Genomic DNA, 25,002 nt, shown 5'->3' with positions numbered 1-25,002 from the left:
TCGACAGCGTCAGCTCAGGAGTGACAGACGTCACGCTGGCGGCCACGACTGCCGCAGTGGAGGTAGAAGACGCACTTCTGGCTAAAGACGGTGTTGCTTACAGCCCACAATAGCGGTATGTTGCCTCCCAACAGGTCAGTGCTAGCGGAGTTGGGTTTGCGCGGTTGCCTGAAGCTTTGCAGGGGAACGTTCCTGCTGCTACAGGCGTCGAGCGTGGGCATGCCGCACACGAGCAGGACGTTGCTGCAGCCCACGAGCTTGACGGTGAAAGCCGGCACGGTGCTCCCCGACAAGATGTTGTAGCTGCTCAGCGAACTTTGACAGAATCAGCTTGTTCTTGAAACGCGCTTCAATTGCCAAAGCCGTCAGCTGGATTGTCCACTGCATGCTCTGCACTTCCTTCACCTTCGCCGTTGACGCCGTAGACTTCACCTTCGCCTTTGACGCCGTAGACTTCTTTGATCTTTGTTTCTTTGCATTGGGCTATGTGGTGGCGGCGCCATCTGCGTCCACTGTGTTACCCGACGTCGGCTTCGTCTTCACCTTGGTGGTCTTGCGAGTGGAGTTTTTCGGGTCGGACTGGTTACGCCGACTGTTGGCCTTCTTCTTGGCGGCTCTGCCCCCAGTTGCTTTGGCCAACTTGGCCCGTAGCTGGGACGGCAATCGCACCAAGTACGGTTTCTTCCTGCGGAGATGGTGTGTGACGTGAGACTCTCGTTCTCTTCAAGGGGGGCTCACGAAGCCCAGACGTCCCAGAGCTTGACGGTGAATTATCAGAAGACTCTCTGTTTTGCGAGTTTCCTTCTTCTTGGTACTCGGTGTTGTAGGCCGGTAGTCCTGCTGACGCTGGTGGCTTTGTCGTCCCGACTAGGCCTGATCTAGTTGCTTGAGCCTTCCGGGTTGGCATAATGAGGCTGTGCGCGTCGCCTTCGGCTTCTACTGCGAGCTGTAGTGGCCGCCACCGCAGTCGGTAGGCAACAGGAAATACCCGCACTCGGAGCTTTCAAGGAAACAACCTCTCTAAAAGAATGTTGCAGTATGATATTCCGTAGGTTACAGCGAAAAAGTCGGTTGGATGACTTTTACCAGGCTTGGACAAAGCCGTGCTTTGCACGGGGAAGCTCTGGATTTTCGAGTCTTTTTTCATTTTTTTATTTACATGTATTGCTTTGCAGACTTTTGGTACTTCGGACTGTAACTTGTACGACTTATCGAGCACGACTTATTGCTAAATCGTACTCGAGTACGAATTGCTGAAGCCGTGGGTGGTCAATCAGCACTAAGTAGTGCGCATACGCCATCTCCTGCATGATTTAGCACATCCAGCACCTTTTGGCAATTTCAGAAAGTGTCATTTCCGAACCAAACCGGGTTCGAGACTCGACTTAGCAACTCGCATTCAAGGCCACTATGATTTACCGCTAAGTGCGAACACTAAGTATTGCACTACATACTGGATGCAAAGCACAATACTTGGGCTGTCGACAGGGCCGCTCGCTTGATATGGGTCGTGATGTTTTGATGAACGTTTACAGATACAGTATTGCCCCACTTGTGTTATTCACTAAACTTCGTCTTCAATATATTTAATAAAGTAAAAGGGATTGTAGGTTTTATCAAGCGCACGTACAGTTGGCGTTTGTAGTAGGTGGCGGCTTTCTTGATCGACGTCTTTGGCAAAGACTCTTTGCTCAATGAAGCCACCCAGTTTCGCCGGTTGTGCCTTGTCGATCGTTTAGATTGCTCGTAGGTGATCCTCTTTCCGCGCAAACTGATTATCACGCGGTGTTTGAGGTGTAAACCACTCACTACCAATAGGAAACCGGAGAGCACGCCAAGCAAGGTATCATTAAACATGGTATTGAGTTGACGTGGTGTTCCGCTGAGTTTCGACTCGTCGATCTTAATATTTAAAGGGTTAACGCGAGACTCTGATTTGCTTAACACAATGATATAAAACATGATCATGGTTATTTTTAATCTATTGGAAGGGTGGGGGGCGTCGGCCTGTATAGTACAGGTTGTAATGAAGGCTCCACTGCAGCGTGTTCATTTACAATACAACTCATCAGAGCAACGCGATTGAGATCCTCCAACACTAGTCATTGGGCGAAAGCCCCATGATGGCGAGCTTACTTGCAGCGTTTCCGGCGTCCTTGCCGCTCAAATATTTACATGAGGGCAAGCTAGCAAAGTATGTATTGGTGTGCTGATGAGGCATTCATCTCACTTATATCACGTTCTGCTATTTGCTTCCACAGTTTAGCAAAGATCCTGCTACGGTTTCTGAATACGGTAGCTTCGTTTCCTTTGGTAAGTATACCTCTAGTATTTAATACTCTGGTATGTGATATTACAGGAGCATATGGTTGTTGCTCGAGTGAGTGAGTTTCATGGCCATCATTATGTTCGATGTGTATTGAAGCACAAGCAACATTCACTTGTGTCGAGCATTCGTAAGACAGTTTGACGACAAATCAAATTTAGCCATGTGATTGGCTAATATTATGCGTGGTGTTGTCCGTGTATGCCCTTGGCCGGGCCGTCTGCGTCACCGTCGTAGTAACGGATAGCCGTGCTGACGAGCAGAATCGGCAGCATGAACGTGTATTTGTTTCGTTTTCGATTTCGTAGTAATGTGAAGTGCATCACAGTTATTTGGCCTAACTAGCGACCTACTAAATGCCAGGTCCTTCAAATGAAAGTGCGTATTATACATATTTTATGAGGTCCGAGGAGCTCTTCCATGAAGCCGCGTAGTCGGCGTAAGTAGGGAGATGCCCTTCGGAGGACACGACGCGGTTGGTACACGGAGAACTGAATTGTGCTTGAGCGTACATTGAATAGCAAACGACTAGAATGTACACTCGAGCACTCTCTAGAAACTTGTCAACAAAGCCGAAACGGAAACACTACGTAAATTCAAGCTTAACAGACAGCAATAGACTGGCGCGGTTATAAGCGCTCTAGAATCGCTGCCTCTTATGCTACGTAACTGACCACGTTATTGAAGGAAGGCTTGCCCGCATCATGATACGTACATTGCAACCTGACAGTACGAAAACTTCTACAATATTTCCCTCGTGACACTATTCGTTACCATCCAGGCACTGAAAAGCTCTGGACGTGGCATTTTAAGAGCAACAGATCAGAACAGCCTTAGCGCTAAGGCTTCACGCAAGGCCTGGCGCGGCCGCCGTGGCTGCAGCCAGAATATCATCCTGTTGTCGACGGACCTACGCGCCATGCAACTGCGTCGTCTTGGCGAACAAAGGTGCCACCAACACAGCCTGCATCCGCACCGCTGTCGTGGTTCAGTGGGCCCGAGCATGCACATGCAGCTCTGCACGTCAAGTAGAGCTTTTGACCAATAATATGGCGCAAACTGGTGTCCGACAAACTGTCTTACGTTTTGAGTGACAAAATACAATGTAGCCACTGGTATACTAAAATCAAGATGTAATCAAAATGCGTTGATTGCAAAACGTAAGACGCTTTGTCTTACGGTATGCTCTCTAGGGACCAGTATCGTCTTACGAGAGAGCATGAATCAGTTTTGTCGTGAAATGATTGCGTCGGTTTAAGGCAAACATAAATCTATTATGGTGCTATCATTTCAAAATTGGTTGGGGTTTCGGGATTCACCCAACAACTCTGGATTAAAATCCAGAGAACATAACGCCGACTTTTTTCGCTTACTTTTTCACTGTGACTGAAGAAGTCAGCCAACCAATAAGCTATCACTTTTTTTATCTGGACATCCCTCTTAAACTGACTATGTGTTCCCTATCTACTATGTGTTCCCTATCTGGTTAGGATTCCTCGACTGCAAACGGGATTCATGCTCTTTCGTAAGACGATACTTAGCCCCAGAATGCCTATCATAAGACAAAGCGTCTTACGTTCTCCGATCAATGCGTTTTGACTACATCTTGGTTTTTGTATACCAGTGGCTACATTGCATATTGTCTGTCAAAACAAAAGACAGTTTGTCGGACACTAGTTTGCGCCATACAATTGGCCAAAAGTGTTCAGGTCACAGCGGCAGCGTTGCCGCGGACGCGGTGGCAACGTTGAGCGCCGAAACGATGCAGTTGCATGGTGCGGTAGGGTAAGTAGCCTCTTGTTCACACACGAAGCGATGTGCCTGTAGTTGGCCGCTGGCAGCAAGCTTTAATATCGGCATAATGACTGCACGAACGCGTGCATGCTGTCCGTGGAGCTGTTCCACTCAAGAGGTGCAGCCGTTGTAGGGCACGGAGCTACGATGAAGTTGGCAGACGTAAACTAAGAGGGACAAATAGCTCGTAACGGTACTACATGTACATTTTAATGTAGTAATTTTTATGCTTGAGCGCACATCATAGTAGTGGCAGCCAGGTAACGGTGTTGCCAATGGGCTTCCCGAGACCCTCCAACACCCTCTTACCTAATCATTACAGTCCAGCAACAAAATGCAACCACGTACTCTGCAACGGCGATAATACCTAGATCTTATACCTACGACGCTGAGGTGCGGAGGAGCTCCACACTGCTGCGCGGGCGCTCAGCGCGCGCCATATTGCTGCTGGGCTCGACCTTCGGCATCGGCGAGTTACTCGGTATCTCCTGCAACTAAGCCACTGCCGGCAGCTATGCTTTTTGTCGATGCTACAGCGTAGACTGGTTTGCGTATGCGCGCTCTATCTGAATCTCCATCTTCTATGTAGTGTTAGTACTTTACTGTAGAAAGGAGAGTTGGCGTGGTGGGGTGAACGACAACAGTCGCTCACCCCAGTAAAGCGAAGAATCATTGCTCCACTACGGGAACAAACGGTCGCATGATAACTGTGCTATGATGTCCTTACATTCCATTCTTGGCAAGTATATTTAAATCTTTTAGCAGGAGGTTAGTGCATGGCGTCAGGATCAAAGGCCCGGACATTTCAAGGGGCATTTTTCAAGTGCGCTGCCTCTAGTAAAGGGGGCAAAATGCGCACACAGATAAATCAGTCCAATTTACGAGCCGAGATGCAGCAACACTCGAGACTACATAATACAATATTAACCAATGAAATTGCTACATTTGATTTGTCGTCAAACTGTCTTACGAATGCTCGACACAAGTGATTGTATGGATTTCACTATAGGTGTTCTATAACTGATCAAAAACCTCTTTATTCTCTAAATGGTCGCCATTGTTGGCGCCGCAACCCTCTAAATGGACGCCGTAGTAATCGATCCAAACTCATATATTTTTCTCAATCACTTGCCTGCCTCCTCCCACGTATGCCATTGCTACCACTACTTCCGCCACAAGAAATCGAGCGAAGAGAGAAATTGTATTTGGGATGCCAAGTTGGAACCAAGAGTTTGCAGTATTGTGCCTTTCTGGCAAAACGCCCTCCGATTTGAGGTCCTACGTATTATAGGACTTTTGCTCCTACTGTACGTAAGACTTGCCTTGTGCTCGTCCGGTTCGTCTGGTTTCAAGTTACACAGCCGTGACATGGACATCTCCGTTGACTATCTTGAGACTTGAACAGAGATCAAGGCTAAGTGTCGACACTAGATCCAAATGTATCGCCACTGCTGTTCCAAGCTCCGTAACCTCTCTCGGAAGAGCATTGCTTACCGGAACTCCGGTCGCTGCTAGTGACAACCGCAAACTGAGAGCCGAGTTTGATTTTTCGTTGGGGGGGGTTCGTCCTCCGGCAAGTCGAAGCCACGTCCGTGTATCTTCGTCCACTGTCTGGGAGTTAAGAGTGAGCTCGCGGAAAACCGAGACCGATTCTACTACTGGGGCGACTTGGAGGGCCACGCGCCATGCTGCTCGTCCATGGAGTACACGTACCTCAACACGTTGGACAAACATCTGTGATCGAGCGACCGCAGTGAGCAGCACCAGCTCGAAGTCTACAACCTCCAACACCATCATCGTCACTCATTCAATGGGGAGTTTGATGCTGGTAGGGGCGATTGCCAATGGGAAGTGTAAACTGGATCCGAGCTCGACGTGGGTGGGGATTGCAGGTCCGATGAAGGGAAGAATGGGGTCTGGACACTTGCGCTGGGAACAAGGGATTCCTCATCGAAATGTTCGCAGAAGTGACTGGAAAGTGCCCACCCAGTGTTGGAACGAAGAGTATGCCGTACCAGGGTGGGGAGTGGAGTTATCCGGAGGTGGATGCAGCGTACACTGCGGCCCAGGAGGCGTACCGAGCCAATAGGGGGTTTCAAAGTAGCGAAAAATCAGAAATTTTTTGCCAAAGATTTTCAAAAGATCAGACCAAAAACCAGACAAACGATGAGCCTCCGGAGGCTCATCGTTCGTCAGATTTTTTGTTGAGATTATTTTTTGGTGACGGTCAAATGCCATTCATCGAGCGGCAGCAAGACACCGCTTGAAGCCGACGCAGAGCAGCACCAACACGGTAAACCGTCAGTGTCGCTGCAGCTTGGCATCTTGGCATCCTGTATCTATTTGTGCGGCTCAGTCTACGCGGGATCGTCGTGAAATCCTCTACGCGCGTCCGTACATAGCGATTTGTAGTCGACAGTGACGCCGCTGCTCATTCAAAGCGAGCTATTCTACCGCCTTCAACACAGCAGTAGGCAACCCTCCCAAGAAGACCCAAACTAACAGTTCTGCCTGACGCGGGTCCTTCATCACACATGCACTGCGCTTTAAAACTCTCCCTAAGCTGCATCATTTGGAGTACGAGCTCGGACCTGTACGCGTGAAACCGTCTCACGTGCATCGACTAGAAATGCATCGCAACTGTCGTGGAAATACTCCACTCGGACCGTATGGACACACCTACTTTGGTTCTGGCCAATTGAGGGCCCTACCAATCGATGCGTCCGCGTCTGTACTTTGACGGCATCCTCTGTAAATTGCCTGCAGACTTCTGTAATCACACCGCAGCTTCTTTAGATCATACACGATTTTTGTAATCCGACCCGTTCCTCTCCTGTAGATTGGACCCTCGCTCGTTTTCATGAAGACGAAGTTGCCGTGAATGTTTAGTACAAAACGTTGATCAGTCAGAAAGCTCGTGTACAGTATTACGTTACCCAGTTGGTGCACTGAATGGCGCTCTTCCGGATGGGAATTGCCGCTGAGTCGACTCGACACAGCGGCAATTCGACACTGTCGACAAGGCTTTAATCGCTGGGCAGTCACAATCAGACTCACTACTGTTAAGCGGCAGTCTCGTTAACCTCCCGAGCTACTTGTAGCGACATGCTGTCGACAATTTTAAGGCTCGCGGCAGTCTTCACAGCCCTGTTCACCTCCCCCACGCAGACTTCTACGGCTCACCAAACCACTTCAACGACCCAACACCAGCGCAAAGACCACCAGAATGCCAAGTCAGCAGATTGGCCATCGCTTCGCTTCCACTTCGCACCAGAGGTCGCAAACGGCCAGCCGTAGCCGTACGGATAGTTTTTGGCCGTGGACGCGGCCAGCCGAAATCTCTCACGGGTGTGATTACGGATAGCCACGGCTGTCCGGCCGGACACCACGGCCGGCTGCGGATAACCGAGATTCATTGCGATATCAACTTTAGCTGTTCTAGCTTCGATTATTATAGCCAAAAGGACTGCACTTGACGTTGATAATGAGTATTGTGGCTAAGGGTAGCGGTATTGAGTCCTCCAGCGTTGAATAATTTTCGTATCACCAGTCAAATGTAGAAATAGCTTGGTACGAAAATATCAGCTGATTTGCGGCCAACCGAAGCCAAAATATGCCGGCCAGCCACGGCTGGCCGAATGAAAAGCACGGCCGTGAGGAATTACCATGATCCAGTAGAAAAGTACTGGATCGCCCCCCAGGCCGACTGAAAAACAAACTACTGTCACAGTATTTGCTAAGTTCGTGATGCGTATTTGTCAAGACGTATCTACTTACTTCTGCGAGACTGGATCCTTGCGCTGCGTCGTGTCGGTCGTCGATGGCGAGTCCGACGTCTCCCTCTTGCCGATTGGTAGACCCAGATGAAGTCGATCGATTCGCGTTCGAACCGTAGCTTCAGGCGCATCGGAGCGCATCGGAACGTGGCTTCCCGGTTCCCATGTAAGCTCCCGGTACCCAACCCATTGAATGAGATAATATACTCTTACGTTGATCCACCTTTTCGCGTATATTCGCTCAAACTCATACGGCTGCCCATCCACGCCTCTCTGGGCCCTTCGATTGCTTGCGAAGAGGCCACCACCCCTACGTCGTTCTTCTCGGAGTCCACCCCCGACTGATGTTTCTTCCTCTTCCTGCTCGTCGGTGTCTTCGTCGCTGACGTCATGAGCGGAAATACCGGGATTCAGTCGGAGACGGTAAAACGAGCCGTCCAGGCGGCGCTGGATGTTCCGGGCGTGGCGCTGTCGTGGGTTAAGGCGTGGCATTGAGCACAAAGCAGAATGGGGCTTGCCGAAGCGCTGAAAATGTAGTTCGCAGTCTATTTCTATTCTAAGTGTTGCCTTAAAATAAATACAGTAGACTTCAGCCCGGAGGTCAGGTTGTGATTTGGCTAAATCTAACGTAGTTAAATTGCACAATTCAGATTGCAGATCAACGTAGCATATTGCACCATTGCGGCTTAAATTATATAAAAAGGGTGTACCATGGAGTGGTACATTCGTAGAGTTCCTACTCCGCCTAGAGTTTAAGAGATTTTCACGAAATATTTTACTCGCGTGTTCTTAAGGCACAACACTAGAGATCTATCGGTTTAGATTTTTAATATACCTTACCCAAATATGACTCAGCAACACTTGCATATTGGTTAGAATTGTCGGAAAGCACAATATCTATTAATTATGAAGTGTTGTTTGTCAAAAATACAGATGGATAAAGTATAAATTGGCTTTGCCCGACGAAGCTTATTCTTGTCCCTACAGCGCGTTTTTCACAATCTTTCGCTTGTGTTGTGGCCTCTTCCCCGGCTTCAACCCTATTTTACCAATCCGTTCAGGAGTGGGTTCAAGTTGTGGAGGAAGAATTGTGTCGTCCCGCTGTAAGGTTGCTGTTGTCGGCCAAGGGAGAAATTTGAATGTGTACGTATCGCGGAAGTACTCGATCGGCATACGCTTGGCGACATACAAGTCTTCGATTCGTCGGCCATCCTTTGAAGCAGCGCAAATTGCGTAGACACAAGGGAACATTTGGTCTTGCCAATTGCCGCACGTGCGCTCCAGCGCTGGCAAATCCACTACCCGGTCTGGGTGCACATATCCTGGTATGGCAACAGGGCTCTTGATCAAGACGCTGTACGCACCCTCGAGAAGGGGTGTAAACTCGCACATATCAGCTGCAGCTTGGCGGTCTGTACGTCGCTCTAACAACTTGGGGACTAAATCCGAGAGTGCGCCAGATTTTGCCCACGTTACAATCAATTGTCGCCTTTTGGACATCAGTTGACTCAGCTTCAAGAAGTACAAGTGGAATCCGTCCTAGGGTTTGGCGGTCCAAAGCTCTTTACCCATCCAGTTGTTCGCTTGCTCTGGCGAATTTGAGGTTATTTCGTCGAAAGTCGGGAGATTAAACTTTTCTTGGAAACTGTACTTCACCCAGTGAGCACGTTCGATTCCGTCCAGAAAATTCGCAGTGGCAGGGTTGTTCACGGCGAGTTCACTTCGATACAGCTTATAGTCATTTTCACAGTCGCTGCGTGCCATTCGGCATACCCACGCACGGTCTTCCTGGGACAACCTGGAACATTTCCTGTTAATGTTGTCCATGATATGCCGCAGGCAGTATCGATGGCCAGCGTTTGGGAAAATTGTCGCGACAGCTGGAAGCAGACCTTTATGTCTATCCGACAATATCGTGAAGTTTTCCCAGTCAACTGCCTCCTTGAATGCTCCCAGGAACCAAATCCAATTGGCCTTGTCCTCTTGTGAAACCAGCGCGAGTCCAACTGGAACGATGTGGTTGTTGTAGTCTTTCACGGTAGCTACCAGATAAATGCCCTGTTCGTGCATTTCCTCTTTAAGGTGGACCCCGTCAAAGCCGACCATCTTTTTGCAGTTCTGGGCAATGTGAATACCAGCGTTAGGGATGAAGCACGCTCGACCGAACGACGATGCGTCCGCGGCAGTTTCCGCTCTCCAAACCGATCCGGGGTTCTTGTGCACCATCAACACGAAGTACACCCGCAGTTTTTGGTAACTTTCTACCAAGTCGCCGTGAATTTTGTCGTCAATTTTCTGCTTCATTCTGGACACCGATGTAGCGCTTACGTCCGCTTCTTTCGATTTCAGAAAATTCCCGATAGCGGCGCCTGACATAGAAGCCGTAGATCCATCGTGGGCGGGAAGCATCTCGGTCTCGACAATCGCTGTCAGCTTGCTTATCTGCTGCGTGGTATTCCGCATGGGCTTGGACGGCAACGGGATGGACCCTTCAACACAAGGGGCCTTGGCACTACCAACGAACTTGAGGTGATTGTGCGCAAAATTTGCCTGGGTTATCTTCCACTTCCCCGATTTCCCGTGAACATTCACGAAAAACGGACACGTGAGTTGGGCAGCTGGTGTAGTCCGGTCGAAATATTGCGTTCCATTGAGCGCCTTGCACGCAAATTGCGTATTACCGGAGTTGTCGGCCTTCACACTGGTCTGCTTCACAAAAATCTGGAAGCCGCACCTCACAGCCAAATCTTTGCGCTTGCTGTGGACTGCTTTTTGTGAAGAAAAGACTGAATTGGCAATATTCTCTCGGAGCTGGTAGGCCAAGCCATACGTTGAGCTTGTCGGGTTCGTCGACTCGACTGCAATATCGTCCCTGAGTAGTCACAACTCCTTGGCAGCTTCGAGATCAGACACGTCGAGTGAAAAGCGAGCAGAGCCGTAGTTTGGTTTTTTTTGCTCTTGACTTGGACATTTGCACAATGCAGCAGACTAAGAGAATTATTTATTATTCAAGTCTACTTGGTTTTTATTTAGCACTAGCCTTCGAAATCTTACCTCCCACGTATCTATTTCAGGTGTCCCGCAAATAAACCGAGAGCTCGAAGTTAGCCCATAAATGGTGGCGTGCCGGGCGTACTTAGGATTTTTTTACTGTATGAAGAAAATAGCCGTCGGCCTGGGGGACGATCCAGTACTTTTCTACTGGATCATGGTAATTCCTCCACGGCCGTCCACGGACAGCCGAATCCTGCCTCGAGGTTGGCACGGCCGGATACATACAACCGGTTTTCAGCGTTTGCGACCTCTCCTTCGCACTCAAGCGCAGCTCCATGAAGGTCCGAGTTCTCCATGGACGCTACCCCCGTTCTGTCGGCTGGTAGTTCTGAAGTGCTCTACGATATCTTCGCCCAGTTTACTTAAGACGGGGCTCGCTACAACTACTCGGAGGTGCACGGCAAAGCTTACCTGTCGACTACTTCCATATTAGCTCCATTGGTGGAGTACGTGGATTCGAACACTTGGAAAATCCGCAATCAACCTAGCCGAGCTCGTGTCAAGCGTATCTGGGGGTTTAAGCGACCCCATCGAATGCACGTCAGGTAACTTGTTCAAGGTGTTGGTGAACGGCATCAAATTCGCCTTGTGCTCGTCCGGCTCGGCAGGATTCAAGTTGTTCGGCAGCAGCATGGACGTCTCGGTTGAATAACTGAAGCCTCGAACAGAGATAGAAGAGCCCCAACTAAGCGCCAGCAAACGCAGCGAGTGCGCCACTACCGCTATCCCAAGCCTAGTCACCTCGCTCGGAAGATCATTGCTCACCGGAAGTCCAATTGCTGTGAGTGACAAGCGCAAACTGAGAGCCGAATTTGATTTTTCGCTGGGAGATTCGTGTTCCTGCAAGCCCAAGTCACGTCCGTGTATCTTCGTGCACGGTTTGGGAGTCAAGAGCGAACACGCAGAAAACCGAGATCGGTTCTACTACTGGGGCGACTTGGAAGGTCACGCGCCGTGCTGCTCGTCCATGGAGTACACATACCTCAACACGTCGGGTAAACCCTGGACAAGCGACTCACTGCAGCAAAAAGTCTGCGATCGAGTTGCTGCAGTGAGCAAGACCAGCTCAAAGTCCACAATCTCCGATACCATCGTCGTCACACACTCGATGGGGAATTTGATGCTGGCGGGAGCGATCGCGAATGGGAAGTGTAAAACTGGACCCGAGTTCAACGTGGGTGGGGATCGCAGGTCCCATGAAGGGGAGTATGTGCTCTGACTTCGTTCAAGACTCGTGTGCTGGGAACCAAGGGTTTCTCTTAAATGCCTTCGCTCAAGTGACTGGGAAATGCCCACCCCAGCCTGGACTGAAGAGTTTACCCTACCAAGGTGGGAACTACAGCTCTCCAGAGATTGACGCAGCGTATAGTGCCGCACAGGAGGCGTATCGAGCCAATGTATTCGCAGCGATGTGCAGTGGGAAATGCTAGACAAAAGTACTATGACATTACCAATAAGTACCACTAATCTGGTACATCAAATCTGATGCAGTCGGTAGCTGCAGACAGACATGGAGTACATCAACTACTAGAGGCCCGAGACAGACACCGAGTACATGCAGTACTAGAGCCCCGAGACCGAGTACATGCAGTGCTGGAGCCCCGAGACCGAGATCGAGACCGAGTACATGCAGTGCTAGGGACCCGAGACAGACACCGAGTACATGTAGTACTAGAGGCCCGAGATCGAGACCGAGTGCATGCAGTACTAGAGCCCCGAGACCGACAATGAGTACTTGTAATACTAAAAAACGGTATTTAGATCAGTCAGATCTTGTTAGTAGGAAGCCTGCTCCACGTCCTGCTCCACGCTCAACGTCCTGCTCCTTCTTGAGATCCATCTCCCCCTCTTGCTCTACAGCCACCTCCAGCTCCACGTCCAGGCTCCATGAACAACTTCAACTCGAGGGCGCCGGGTTCAGGTGGTCAGCATCAGTAGTCGGCGGCGGCGTCAGGATTCACCGCGATCACAAGGATGCCAGAGACCTTCATGTGAAAAAACATAGGATGATAATAGGAAATAATGTCTCCAGTCCGTAGTTGCTGCTCCCCATTCTCCTTGATCAACGCAGCAACACTGGGAAGGCGGTGGTGGGCCTCCATTCACAGCCCAGAGACAGCCACATCACAGTCGCGGTTGAGTAGTAGCTTTGCGAAGAAGAGGCTGGCAGAAAAATAGGTAAAGTGAGGAGGAGGAGGAGTTACGGTCGGCGGCCAAGCGTAATTGGTAAGTGGCTGCTCGGAATGATTAGATGTAGAGACGTTGGTGACTAGTACTGCAACACTAGCACTGCATCTACTCGGTGTCTATCTCGGGTCTCTAGCACTGCATGTACTCGGTCTCGGGGCTCTAGTACTACACGTACTCGTCCTCGGTCTCGGGGCTCTAGTACTGCATGTACTCGGTGTCTGTCTCGGGCCTCTACTAGTTGATGTACTCCATGTCTGCCTGCAGCTACCGACTGCATCAGATTTGATGTACCAGATTAGTGGTACTTATTGGTAATGTCACGGGTCCCTAGTACTTTTGTCTAGCATTTCCCATGTGCAGAGAGAGCTACACAGGTATGGTATCGCTGTACCAGTCGGTCTTCTGGATGCTCGGCAAGGCTGTTCCTCACAAGTCGGAGAGGAATGACGGCATGGTCGAGTTCGACAGCTGCGCTGCGGGGTTCCCGGAGTCGAAATTTGGCGCCAACTACCGTGATCGGTTCTACAAGACGAGGTTGAACCACTTCGACATGGAATTTGTGGGCGGCGATGCGCTGCTGGATGAGTCAAAGATGCCGGTGAAGTGGTTCGAGTGTCTTCTGTAGGGGATCGACGGAAATCTTAGTCGACGACACGTACTTGTAGTAAATTTGGTTGAGTTGCCTGTACATACTTTGAAGTGGATTAAACCAAGGACGGTGAGTTTGAATTGAGTTTCCATAACGAAGTTCCATAACGAAGTACTAGACGGTGGAATAAACTGACGTTACCGTACTATACAGTACTGGTATAATAGTCCGCCCTGTAGCTCTCTGTGATCCTGGAATGCTTTCGTTTCAACCACCGCACTCCACCTCGCCAGCCCAGTTTAGTTCAACCATGTTGTTGCATCGCTTTGCCCCAGTACTGTGTACGTACATGTAGTTTTCTACCCACCTGCTGGGGTCCAAGAAAAGCGTCCTCCAGCATCTTGGGCTTTGTTCTCGGGAAGAGCCAATCGACACCTCGCTGTGTGGTGAATTGGGCGAATTGATCGCAGTAGAATCCACGCGGACGACCTCGAAGTCGCAGCGATTTGAGCGCCAGAATATTCGCGAGCGCTTCCAGCGCATCATGTGTTCACGGACAGCAGGATAAATTACCAACGGTTGTGTGTGCTCTAGGCGCTAGGGTACCGATAATGAACACATCGCCAAGTTCATTTCATTCCGCATTTGTGCTGTCCGAGCGCTCGACGAAGATGGCCCCCTCTCTTCTGAACGTGGCGGTGGCCTTAACCGCGTTGCTTTCGTTCGCTTCGGAGACTGAGGCGTTTCGTCGCAACCTCCAGAAGGGGGCGCCCCTGGGGACCCCGTTGGAGTGGCCCGGACTGCGCTTCCAGTTCACCATCAAGCAGAGCGCTAAGAACGTGTTCGGCCAGTCGGACATCTCCATGTACGCCAACCCCGTCGTGTCCAACAACAACGCCAAGGTGCTGTACGACGTGTACGCCACCTTCACGGAGAACAACACGCTGCACAACTACACGCTCGTGGACAGCGTCGCGTACATTGAGGACACGCCGTTCTCCAGCGGCTCGGGGGTCGTCACCCCCGTGACCAAGTGCATCGACTCAGAGTCAGGTGCTCTACCCGCGGTCAACGCCATCGTGGCGGGGATCAACGACGCGAAGAACGCTTCTACCCCATCGGGAGCCAACGCCACGGCCGCCCCCACCGACTGCTACGGCGGCAGCTCGTACAAGACGCAGGTCAACAAGGTCGAGTACACTCTGTGCGCCAACGGACCCGCGGGCTTCACGATGAAGAGCAGCGACATGGACATCTCCGTGCTCTACCTGGAGAGTCAGATTGAGGTAGTACCCCCTACGTTGAACGCCGCCAAGTGCCCGCGAGTGGCCATGCCCACGGCGGTGACCCCCATCGGCCACTCGCTGCTCACGGGCGAGCCTATCTCGTCTAAGAACGCTCGCAAATTGAAGTCTGCTTTTGATTTCTCGCTGGCTGCGTTGGATTCTGTGACTGAGAGTTCGTGTACGTGTACGTCCAAGCCGCGGCCGTGCGTCTTCATCCACGGTCAGGGGCTGCAGCCAGAGATGGCCGAGAACCAGGACTCTTTCCCTCATTATTGGGGGAATCTAACGGGCCACGCGCCGTGCTGCTCGTCCATGAAATACGCTCGCCTCGACACGATCCACAACGCTTGGAACAGTAAAACTCTACAGAAGAAGGTCTGCAATAGAATCCTCTCAGTGAGTGACACCAGCACCAAGTCTACGATCTCCGATACAATCGTAGTGACGCATTCAATGGGGAATTTGATGCTGGCGGGTGCGATCGCTAACGGTCTGTGTGAGCTGGACTCGAGCTCGACGTGGGTGGGTTTGGCGGGGCCTATGAAGGGCAGCATGGCTTCAGACTTTGTCCTAGACTCGTGTGCGGGTAAGACGAACGTTGTGCTGGAGAAGTTTGGGGAAATCACGGGGAAATGCCCCGCCAAGATCTCGATCAAGTCGCTGGCGTACGAAGGCGAAAGTTACAGCTCCCCAGCGTTGAATGCGGCGTATACAGCAGCGCAGAAGGCTTATAAGGAGAACGTCTACGCCTTGATGTGCGGGGAGGGCTTCTCCGGCCTGCTGTCGACGTACCAGGCGCAGTTCTGGGTGCTGGGCAAGTTGGTCCCGCACAAGTCGAAGCTACACGACGGCATGGTGGAGTTCCAGAGCTGCGCCGTCGGATTCCCCGAGTCGAAGTTTGGAAAGTCGTACCGCGACAGGTTTTACCGGACGAAGCTCAATCACTTCGATATGCAGTTCCTGGCGGGTGACTCACTGCTGAACGAGGCCAAGATGCCTGTTAAATGGTTCGAGTGCTTGCTGTAAGGCAAAAGAAGAGATCACTAGAATTTGTATTTGTTGACTTTCGGAGTCACTATGAACCGTTAATTCTCTTACTTGGGACTGCGTCGACCGACTGTCCTGCTGACTACGTACTGTACAGTATGCCTTCATATTGATGGCGTTACGAATCGTACAATAACCTGAGAACCGAACACCTTCTGCTTGGGATTTGATGTCACGCGGCATCATCACCCCTGCCGTCTGTACCCACGGTGTCCCAAGCATCACACCCCCAGCAGTTCCGGAGAGTCATTAAAGTAACATTGAAAATCCGCCTCAATGTGTCGGATCAGTAACATTGATTGTGTACAATGTTGTGCGCCATTAACATTGAGTCAATGTGAAATTTAGGAAACGGGCGTCGTGTGGTTGCAAGATACTTCCAAGCTGTGTAATCTAGTCGACAAGCCCCTCCCAGTGCGCACAAGCGCCCAGTAGCAATTTTGCGGGTTTGGAGTGCAAGCGGTATCCCCTGCGCAACGCGAACATCTAGCAGCACCGCTGCCGAGCCGAATTCGCTGAAAACTAAATTCGCTGGTGCTGAATTCGCTGGTGCTGAATTCGCTGATACTGTATTCGCTGAATCGAGATAGCTGGCGCTGGATAACGACACTTTTGTGCCACTGCAGACGGGTCTCGTCGAGCAGACAGGCAGCGTAGCCATGCGCGCCTTTAGGTTTCCAGAGACAGCGGACTCCGTCACGGAGGACGATTCCGGTAACGACAGGTATTGTAACAAGTTGTTCCTGCATTGCGACTCAAACGTGCTTCCGCTTTATTTGCATTTAGATTGCGATGTTCAGCGGTTTGAAAATGAACCCACGATCTCTAGGTCTATAGCATCCACGGGTGAGTTGTTATCAATCGATAATTGGAGGAGGCTGGGCTGATGTATCTTCTGTCTTTAAATGTGAATAGAAATCCCGTTCAAAACGCCTAAACGACTGCAAGCGCTAAGAAGGCTTCCAAATCAAAGCGAAGGTCCCTTAAAGTCGCTCTCAGTGATTCAAATCGCCCCGGGGTGGTCAGTTGCAAGCAAACTAATACAGCCGAAACCGGAAGTCCAGGTAATTGGTCATAGCATAGTGTTCACCAGCCATTGCTCTGACGACCGATTAGAAAGCGACGACTATGTTATATACAGGCCATCGAAACATCAGGGAGAACGACTGCGAATGATATCAGGGCGCAGCAATATCAAGGTACAAGTTCCCAAGTTTTCAGATGGATCGCTGTTCGAGTCATGGAATACGTTTGAGGTAGCGTGGAAAAGCTACTGTGCGAGGAATCTTCTCCACTACCGCCTGCGTTCGTCAGAATCCGCCGAGAAAAACAATCAGAAGTACGTTCATAAAGGGTATATTACCCACTGTACAGGTCTAACAATGTTGTGCTGTATTTTACTTGATGTGAGTAGAAGGCTTGCTGGCAAGTATCACTATGTGAAATTTCACATCCCTCCGAAGGCGTTTACGGAGGCGATGCGTGTATACTACTGTACACATGGATGCTGTGATGGTAGTCGTGGTAAGGGCTTTCGCGACCACCGCCACTTTCGCTTTTGCGGCTGCCCCGCTCGGCTGATTGCCAAAGTCGTTCAGCATGATGGGATCATGGCTATTGAAGTAACGCTAGAGGTAATGCATCATACATTGCTAATTTACTCCGATATCGATTGGCTACTGACTCCGCTGTTTCCCCAGAGATCGACCCACCGCCACGCCATCACACGAGACATTTACAATCGACTTGAGCTGAAGAAAATCATCCGCTCGGAAGAACTGGGGGTCAATATCGACTTGTTGTACCAAAACAATGTCCCCATTCGCAATCTAGCAGAGTACATCTCGTGCGAGACCGGTTAGTACACATTCTTGTTGTAAAAATTAAATACTTGGTATATGCTTACACGCATGGCTTTTGTGCAGGAATCGACGTTTCAAACCAGCAGGTTCGAAACCTTTGCCAGGCTCGCTACGGTGGTCCAGCCGTGGAAGCGAGATTGCTTCAGATGCTGACGAAATTTACGGACACCCCTGGGAACGATGCGATGGTGCTCCGGACGGACGATGACGTTGTGTGCGGAGTCGTCCTTATCAGCGCTGCACAAAAAAAGATGGATCAGGCATGGGGAGAGTGTCTCCTGTTGGACTGGATGCACCATACCAATAATTTGGGCTTTCATCTTGGTATGTACTGTATATATTCCGATGTGTTTTAAGAATCTAATTTGGGCACTTAGGCGAGCTTATGGTGACAGCAGCGAATGGTAAAGGGGTCTCCGTGTGCGAGATGCTGGTACATAACCAGTGGAAACAGACCATGCTGGCATGTTTGCAGTTCTTTCAAGAAGTGGTTGGAAGGAATATAACAGAAAGCTTTGTCATTGACAAGGATTTTACAGAATGGGGCGCCCTAAAGGAAGTATACCCATAACGTAAGGTTACTTAAATCACACTCACAAATGGCGTTAACACTAAACTGGTTTTGCTGGTGTCAGGTTCTGCTGTGCCAATTTCATGCTGTGTTGGCCGTTCAAAAGAAGCTCGCCGAGAAGAAGTATGATATCTCCCCGAACCAGCGATAGAGCATAGAAGCATGCTGGCTGGCCGTTATCTATTCTCCCACCGAAAGTGCGTTTGACGACGAATGGAACTCTCTGCGGGACCTGTGCATGGATATATCACCGCCATTTTACGAGTACCTGGAAAGCAACAGGAAAAACTGCACAAGCATGTGGCAAAACATGTTCGCAGCTCGTACTTTACAGCAGGGAATACGACGACAAACAGGCTTGAGGCGTCGTGGCGCCAGATGAAGAGGCTCCTCAACCTGACGACGACGCTGGACAAGTGTCTTGCAGGGATTTTTCTGTACCAGAACACAATAATGCGTAATCTACGCCGTGAGCTGATTGAAAACAGCTACAGCCTTCACTACGACCCCATGTTTCCAAGCGAGATCCAGGACATTGGCGACGCGGCGAGCATTTTCGTTTTCAAGACAGTTTATGATGAATTTGTCAGGTTCAAGCAGTTAAAGGCTCACATGGGAGTGATCGAGCAGGACGAGACGCATGCCGTCGTTCTGAACCGAAGTGGAACGCGATTTCGTTGTCGACTGGATGCTAGTCACTGCAATTGTCAATACTTTGCAACGTTTCGACTGCCTTGTGCACACGTGATGTTCATCGTGTTGGAGGAGTTGGGTATCGAACGCTTGCCAGCATCTATGGTTGCTGAACGTTGGCTTGACAAGCGTTCAGAATCGCTAATTCCAGTGCTTAAGGCTTCTATCACGCTGAACGAGACGCTACGAGAAATGTGTTGGATTCGCGGTGGAGTCGGGTCATCAGCGCCACATTCAGATGTCCCAGGTTGCAAGTTGAGCATTTCTCCTGCACGCCCACGTATTAAATACACCAAGTTGAAGAAGAGTGAACCTTCATCTAGTCAAGTTGTTGTCAGAAGTGATGTGGAGAAATTCAACATAGCAATGGCTATTTTCCAACCACTATTGGACGAACTCGTTACGTCGTCGTCGCTCGATTTCTACCGGAAAATTGATTTGGTATCGGTGGCGTGCTCGGACCTTCGCTCCGCGTTGCAAGGGCTCAGCATTGCCGATTCTTGAGATGAAAGTGGGAGTGTTCCAACTGTGGACTATGACGTCGAAGAATTGGCAGAGGCGAGTCCAAACACTCGCTGGAGTGCTGATGCAGCTTCCCCGTCCAGTATTACAAGTGGCGCTAATGATGGTTCTGGCCTAAGTTTACTCCCAGTCAATCCTTCGGATTGGGAAAAATGATGTTCCAGCCCAGTCCAAATCGTACGTAAAGTTTCAAGGTAAAAACATTTGGGTTTCGCTTCTGCTGCTTCAATTCGAGCCGCGAGCGGTATGCATGAGCCGCACCCTACAACAGCACACCAAGCCGCCGAACCCAGTGATATTTTGATGCTCAAAGCACCAAGTGCAGGCTTGAATGCCATTGAAAAGGACGCGTCACCCAGCCCGAGCCGTACAAACAAGTCGAAACATGAAATGCCAATTGCAGGATCGCCACTGCAGTCAAGCAGAACCGATTCGGGGGACGGAAAAGGCAAATTAATTCTGAAGGCATTATCATTGCCCCGTTCCGTGCAGTCTGACCAAAAAAACAACCTAAGAAGACGCAATTCTACCAAGCCACTTGTTCAGCAGCGTCTCGCCGTGCACGTAGAGGAACCAGAGCCGGAAAATTGGACAGAGCAGATAGATGCGTGGCGTGCAGAACTGTCAGTCGAAGCTGTTACGGAGTGGCTTAGCCACAGCTGCCATCATGCTAAAGTCGCAGATCTGTTTGCAAACTATCCTCAAGTTTGGAACTCGAAGGCAGATTCACGCTTTCGCCCGACGGCAACTACGGACGGAGCGGGAAATGCTATTAGGTCGCTTCCCGTAGTGTTTGAATCCACCATGGTGACGAAAAGTGTCGATGCGGTGACGGCCGTACGGAAAATCACGAAGACGACAGCTGAATTCGCTGTGCTTCTGAAGGGAGGCGTCAAATTTCACCCGTAAGTTTTGCGGTATATTCTGTTATACTATGAATGCTTCTAATTATGCTGCGTAGATCTCTTATCCATGTTATGCAGGACTTTCACCGGTACAAGGATCTACATCGAGTGAAAGTGGCGTCTGTCAAATGGCTGGATTCAGACTGGCAAGAATTACAGTCATATTCATGTAATAGCCTTGATGCTAACGGCAAAACCGTGGCTGAGGTTGCGAGTGATGTGGTGACAAGAGTGAACTTTACTTCGTTGTCAACGACAATTGCCGTGGGCTCAGGAAGAAACGCCGGAGCAACATTCCCAATTACCGAAGTGCTGAGGCGTCTACCTGGTAATTTCAGGCTGAACGATACAGTTGTTCACTGTCAATGCAGAAGATGTGCGAGCAGCACGGAAGGGCGCTCTTCGTGGGCCCCCTCTGCACCGCTTCAACCAGCTGGAAGATCCGCAAAGGCAACTGGGAATACATCGTGGCGCCATGCAACATTGCGAATGTTCATTGGACTCTCATAGTGATCAATATGGAGATTTCGAAGGCGTACGTGTATGATCCGCTTCAGACGGATACATTTGTGGACGAAACAGAGGCCAGAGTGACGGAAATTCTGGTGCCGAAAGTCGACGAATGGCGTCTTGAAACCTTTGGCTCAGCGACGAAGTGGCCGGACTGGGAAGTCGAAGTCTTGGAAGGTCCCATTCGAGGAGATGAAATCAACTGTGGAGTGCTAGTAACGGCTATTGCGTGGTGCTGTCTGCACAACAAAATGGACGGAATCGCTGCGCACAAAGGCGCTTTGTCGAGCCACACCAAGAAAATCTTGCGGCTGAGAATGTTGTGGCACTTGTTGTGTGCACCAGACATTGAAGAAATTGTACCTCCACCCGACAATCGTTCTCGGCACAACGCCGACGTGGACATCTTTTTGGAGGCGGCTGCGCAAGAAAGAATCTGACGAAGTTGGTAAGTTTCCAGAGATGCTGCATAGATTAGTGTATTGGACTGGAGTAGCGGAGCTCAGCGTACCATTAGGTAGGAAGTGAACCAGGATCCAAACTACTAACAGAACAAGTTATTGTTTTCAGGGAACATCGTCATGAGAATTAAGCGTTAGCCTCGAACCTGTGCATCAACCAACATCAATGTTGAGGGTCGTTAACATTGGCCATTGTCATTGATCGTTAACAGTGCTCAATGTTGACGGTGTCCTACATTGACCAAATCCCTTTAAGCAAGTGACCTAAAGCCACAGGTCGCAGACTAGTTCGAATGCTTATTCAATGCGCTGATGTACTGCTTGGACCAGATTTCAGCGTGGTGCTGAAAGAAAAGCGCGTCAGCTTGAGAACGTTGGTGCTGGCGATCCGTGAGCGCGCGAGAGAGATCCGATAAAGTCGATCTCGATAGCTCATCAGGTCGAAATGAGTTGGATGTCATCTCGCGTGGAAGTGTTCGTATCCCAAACGGTGGAGATTTACCAGCAGTGAGGGTAGCCTCCGACTCGGACACGGCCTCGGGCGGCATACGTGCGGCGCCAGGTCGCGTGGAAGCCTCGGAGTCTCCAACCAGAAGCAAAACATCCTCGCGCACCTCCTGTACACCGTCGCCGTATCAGCAGCCTGCTGAGCAGGAAACACCCTAGCGGGTCGTGTCTGGGGGGAGGCTCCATAGCGCAGTCGCTGACCCTCGTTGTGCCGCGCTCGATGCATTTCGCACAGTTGCAGCATCTTCCCACTTTTAATAGCTCTCACTTCCTCGCAGCCAGGGTATCGGCATTGAGTTTCGCGGAGTGTCGGTGGATGTTTTTCGCAGCGGCGCTGTCGCTGTTTCTTTGCTTGGTAGCGGCGGTGAGTCTCGCACATTGTGTGTGGCTTGCCATTCTTCTTGATGGCCAGGCGGCCACAACATCCACTTGAGTAGGCACACTGGTTGGGCTAAGAAACCATCAACATAGATTTATTAACGAAGAGAGCGTGGGAAGGAATGACATCGGCATGCTTGCTTACCTTCTTGGCCATTTTGGCAAAATGTCCGTTGCCGTCCGCGTGAAAAAAGTCACTCTGAGTGAAAGTGACCGCCCGAGTTGTTGTCACTCTTTGCAAGTAGACTACAAGTCACTCGCACCTTGCCTCCAGTTACAAAGTGTACCAGCATACGCAACACAGCAATCTTTAAGTAGCGCGATGCAGAAACACAGTCTATTTTTTAAATAAGAACAATATATTTTTAGCTGAGGCTTCATCTTCCATCGTATGGATAGGTACGATCATTTTTGCAGCATGCTTGGCTTGAAACCTAGTTCCCGAGAGTTAGGGGCTTAAAAAATGCTTACAATTATCAACTTTGACGGACGACGGGTATCGTCCCGTTCGTCCCGGTCCCAGCTCCCGGGAACTTAAGAACGCGCCTAAGAACTCTGTGCGTGGTTTCATCGCACCAAAAGTCCACGCTACGACAGATCTTGTCAAACGAGCTGTGGACGAACAGAACTCGAGCTGCGAGCCGAGAGCCGGGGGGAGGAGAACCGCATCAAGCCATCGAGCTGCATCGTCCTTGAAAGGCCACCAACGGCAGAGTCCGAGACCAGGCTCGCTCGCTTTCGCGCTGCCTGCCTCGTGCTTTCCCGAGGCTTGCAATCCAGCGTCGCGGATGCCTCAAAGATTTGTCGCTTCAGCATCTTCCTTTCGCAGCACCTCGTCACAGCTTTGCCATTTTGACCGGAACCGTGGAGCCACACTCGCTTACACCCCCGCGACGAACAGCACTTCGCCATACCATCCACTCTCAAGACAACTCAAGGGACAGGTACGACACTTCCGTACGCCAGTAAGTAGAAGCGTCAGCACGTCGGTACGCTCGAGAGCTTGATCGACGCAAACACGTGCACTGGCGCGGACACCGGCGGCTGCCAGGTCGTAGGCCCAGCTCTTGACGCAGCAGCATATCCACCCTCCACACGCACAATAGCTCAGCCCTTAAGCCTGTACGGAGTGTCGTCACGCAGCGATTTTGATCCAGCAATGATACTGCTCTCCGGGGCGGTGGGCTGGCTGTAAGGGCAGCTTCATCGGACATAGCTGCGCAACCGGCACTGCTGAGCAGAACAGCAGACGGCTCGAGCTGCTGAAGCCCTTTGCCATCAGTGCCTCTCATTACAGGTGTGCGGTGCGTAGTTGCTGCCCTCGGCCGCAACGCTGTCGTTCACGAAGCACACGTCCCAGCAGTTAACACTGCGTTCATCCGTGCCTGTTCTTCGTGAGGGACTCATTGCTGCACTCGCACACAAAGAACAGCAAACGAGTGTGTACTAGGGCCACAAGAACAAGAGCTATGGAGTGATGTAGTGTCGAACCTTGTCCAGCGGCAGGGCTGGCCGCATCTGGGGGCCTCGTGCTCGATAGAGGCGTTGGATAATTACAGTTGAAAAATCATAAAGCAAATATAACGTTAGGAATCAATGTTAGCGATATATCACAATGTGAGCTCTCAATGTCGCGCAGAGGCAACATTTCAATGTTGCTTTAATCAATGCCGCAGATCCGAGCTGTATTCCGAAAGCTACAGCAGAGATTTGCTTTGTGTGTTTGCGCCGTGCCCTGGTTGGGGATGTACGAATAGCAGTCTATCCTATCCGGAAGCGGCGGCAGATCTCCCAGCTCATTTGGCATTCTTCCGTCTCCGGCAAACAGAGCACTCTTCGGGTTCAAGACCGTCGAAATGGCTTCAAATCCCGTTATCCCGACAATTGTCGCCGTTCTACTTGGTGTGATGCTACCCATCAGTGCCTCTGAAGCTTCAAACTGGCCAAGTTTGTGCTTCCACTTCATGCTCAAACGCAGCGCCATGACCGTGTACGGCCAGTCGAGCTTCGACATGTTCGCCAACCCTGTCGTGTCCGATAACCAAGATACTGTACTCTACGACGTCTTGGCAACGTTTAGTGACGGATCAACGACACACAAGTACACCCTCATCGACGGAATTGGGTACTCTTCGACGGGTGACAGCGAAGTAAACTGCCTGGACTCAGAAGCGGGTAAACTACCGGCGGTTAACTCGATCGTCGCAGCTCTAAATGACGCTGTAGCTGTGTCCAGTGACTCTATTGACTGCCCAAGTGGAAAATTGTTCAAGATCACCGTCCACGGTATTGATTTAGCACTGTGCGCTTCAGGTTCGTCCGGATTCACGCTGTCTAACAGCGACATGGACGTCACGGTGGAGTTTATGACGAATCATATCGCTATCCAAGTACCGAGTGCAGATATGAGTGAACGATGTGAGAAAGTGGCGTCTTCGACCGCTATGACTTCATTCGGAAAGTCTATACTGACCGGCCAGTCAATTTCTAACGAGGGTCGGAGCTTGAAAGCCGCGTTCGACTTCTCCTTT

General features: G+C 50.5%; 10 protein-coding genes across 10 annotated transcripts; 7 read left to right on the top strand and 3 right to left on the bottom strand.

Annotated features, from left to right (window-relative positions):
• Positions 1-349: 349 nt before the first annotated feature.
• On the bottom strand, positions 350-907 carry PHYSODRAFT_303477 (hypothetical protein; the record flags this gene model as incomplete). Its single annotated transcript, XM_009533398.1, has 3 exons — positions 350-483; positions 522-651; positions 677-907. 3 exons carry the CDS (start codon positions 905-907, stop codon positions 350-352), a joined length of 495 nt encoding a protein of 164 aa, XP_009531693.1.
• Positions 908-8,877: 7,970 nt separating this feature from the next.
• Positions 8,878-10,305, bottom strand: PHYSODRAFT_513119 (hypothetical protein; the record flags this gene model as incomplete). Its single annotated transcript, XM_009533397.1, has 2 exons — positions 8,878-9,335; positions 10,155-10,305. The coding sequence occupies 2 exons, from the start codon at positions 10,303-10,305 to the stop codon at positions 8,878-8,880; spliced, it is 609 nt and encodes a 202-aa protein (XP_009531692.1).
• Positions 10,306-11,917: 1,612 nt separating this feature from the next.
• PHYSODRAFT_335913 (hypothetical protein) lies at positions 11,918-13,765 on the top strand (the record flags this gene model as incomplete). The annotated part of the gene is made up of 2 exons (XM_009533396.1): positions 11,918-12,156; positions 13,501-13,765. 2 exons carry the CDS (start codon positions 11,918-11,920, stop codon positions 13,763-13,765), a joined length of 504 nt encoding a protein of 167 aa, XP_009531691.1.
• Positions 13,766-14,400: 635 nt separating this feature from the next.
• On the top strand, positions 14,401-15,135 carry PHYSODRAFT_451139 (hypothetical protein; the record flags this gene model as incomplete). Its single annotated transcript, XM_009533395.1, has 1 exon — positions 14,401-15,135. A coding segment is annotated over one exon (735 nt), but the record flags the coding sequence as incomplete, so codon positions are not given.
• A 120-nt stretch (positions 15,136-15,255) lies between these two features.
• PHYSODRAFT_510658 (hypothetical protein) lies at positions 15,256-16,041 on the top strand (the record flags this gene model as incomplete). The annotated part of the gene is made up of 1 exon (XM_009533394.1): positions 15,256-16,041. The coding sequence occupies one exon, from the start codon at positions 15,256-15,258 to the stop codon at positions 16,039-16,041; it is 786 nt and encodes a 261-aa protein (XP_009531689.1).
• A 2,029-nt stretch (positions 16,042-18,070) lies between these two features.
• Positions 18,071-18,411, top strand: PHYSODRAFT_434420 (hypothetical protein; the record flags this gene model as incomplete). The annotated part of the gene is made up of 2 exons (XM_009533393.1): positions 18,071-18,271; positions 18,307-18,411. Coding segments are annotated over 2 exons (306 nt in total), but the record flags the coding sequence as incomplete, so codon positions are not given.
• A 387-nt stretch (positions 18,412-18,798) lies between these two features.
• PHYSODRAFT_434216 (hypothetical protein) lies at positions 18,799-19,308 on the top strand (the record flags this gene model as incomplete). The annotated part of the gene is made up of 2 exons (XM_009533392.1): positions 18,799-18,964; positions 19,115-19,308. Coding segments are annotated over 2 exons (360 nt in total), but the record flags the coding sequence as incomplete, so codon positions are not given.
• Positions 19,309-20,980: 1,672 nt separating this feature from the next.
• Positions 20,981-21,565, top strand: PHYSODRAFT_335911 (hypothetical protein; the record flags this gene model as incomplete). Its single annotated transcript, XM_009533391.1, has 1 exon — positions 20,981-21,565. The coding sequence occupies one exon, from the start codon at positions 20,981-20,983 to the stop codon at positions 21,563-21,565; it is 585 nt and encodes a 194-aa protein (XP_009531686.1).
• A 305-nt stretch (positions 21,566-21,870) lies between these two features.
• PHYSODRAFT_303473 (hypothetical protein) lies at positions 21,871-22,628 on the bottom strand (the record flags this gene model as incomplete). The annotated part of the gene is made up of 3 exons (XM_009533390.1): positions 21,871-22,169; positions 22,295-22,544; positions 22,617-22,628. The coding sequence occupies 3 exons, from the start codon at positions 22,626-22,628 to the stop codon at positions 21,871-21,873; spliced, it is 561 nt and encodes a 186-aa protein (XP_009531685.1).
• Positions 22,629-24,378: 1,750 nt separating this feature from the next.
• On the top strand, positions 24,379-24,951 carry PHYSODRAFT_513567 (hypothetical protein; the record flags this gene model as incomplete). The annotated part of the gene is made up of 1 exon (XM_009533389.1): positions 24,379-24,951. A coding segment is annotated over one exon (573 nt), but the record flags the coding sequence as incomplete, so codon positions are not given.
• Between the last annotated feature and the right edge of the window lie 51 nt (positions 24,952-25,002).

Source organism: Phytophthora sojae (genome assembly GCF_000149755.1).
Source record: "Phytophthora sojae unplaced genomic scaffold PHYSOscaffold_6, whole genome shotgun sequence".
In the NCBI taxonomy this organism is placed as follows: Eukaryota; Oomycota; class Peronosporomycetes; order Peronosporales; family Peronosporaceae; genus Phytophthora; species Phytophthora sojae.
This window is presented reverse-complemented; position numbering and strand designations above follow the sequence as displayed.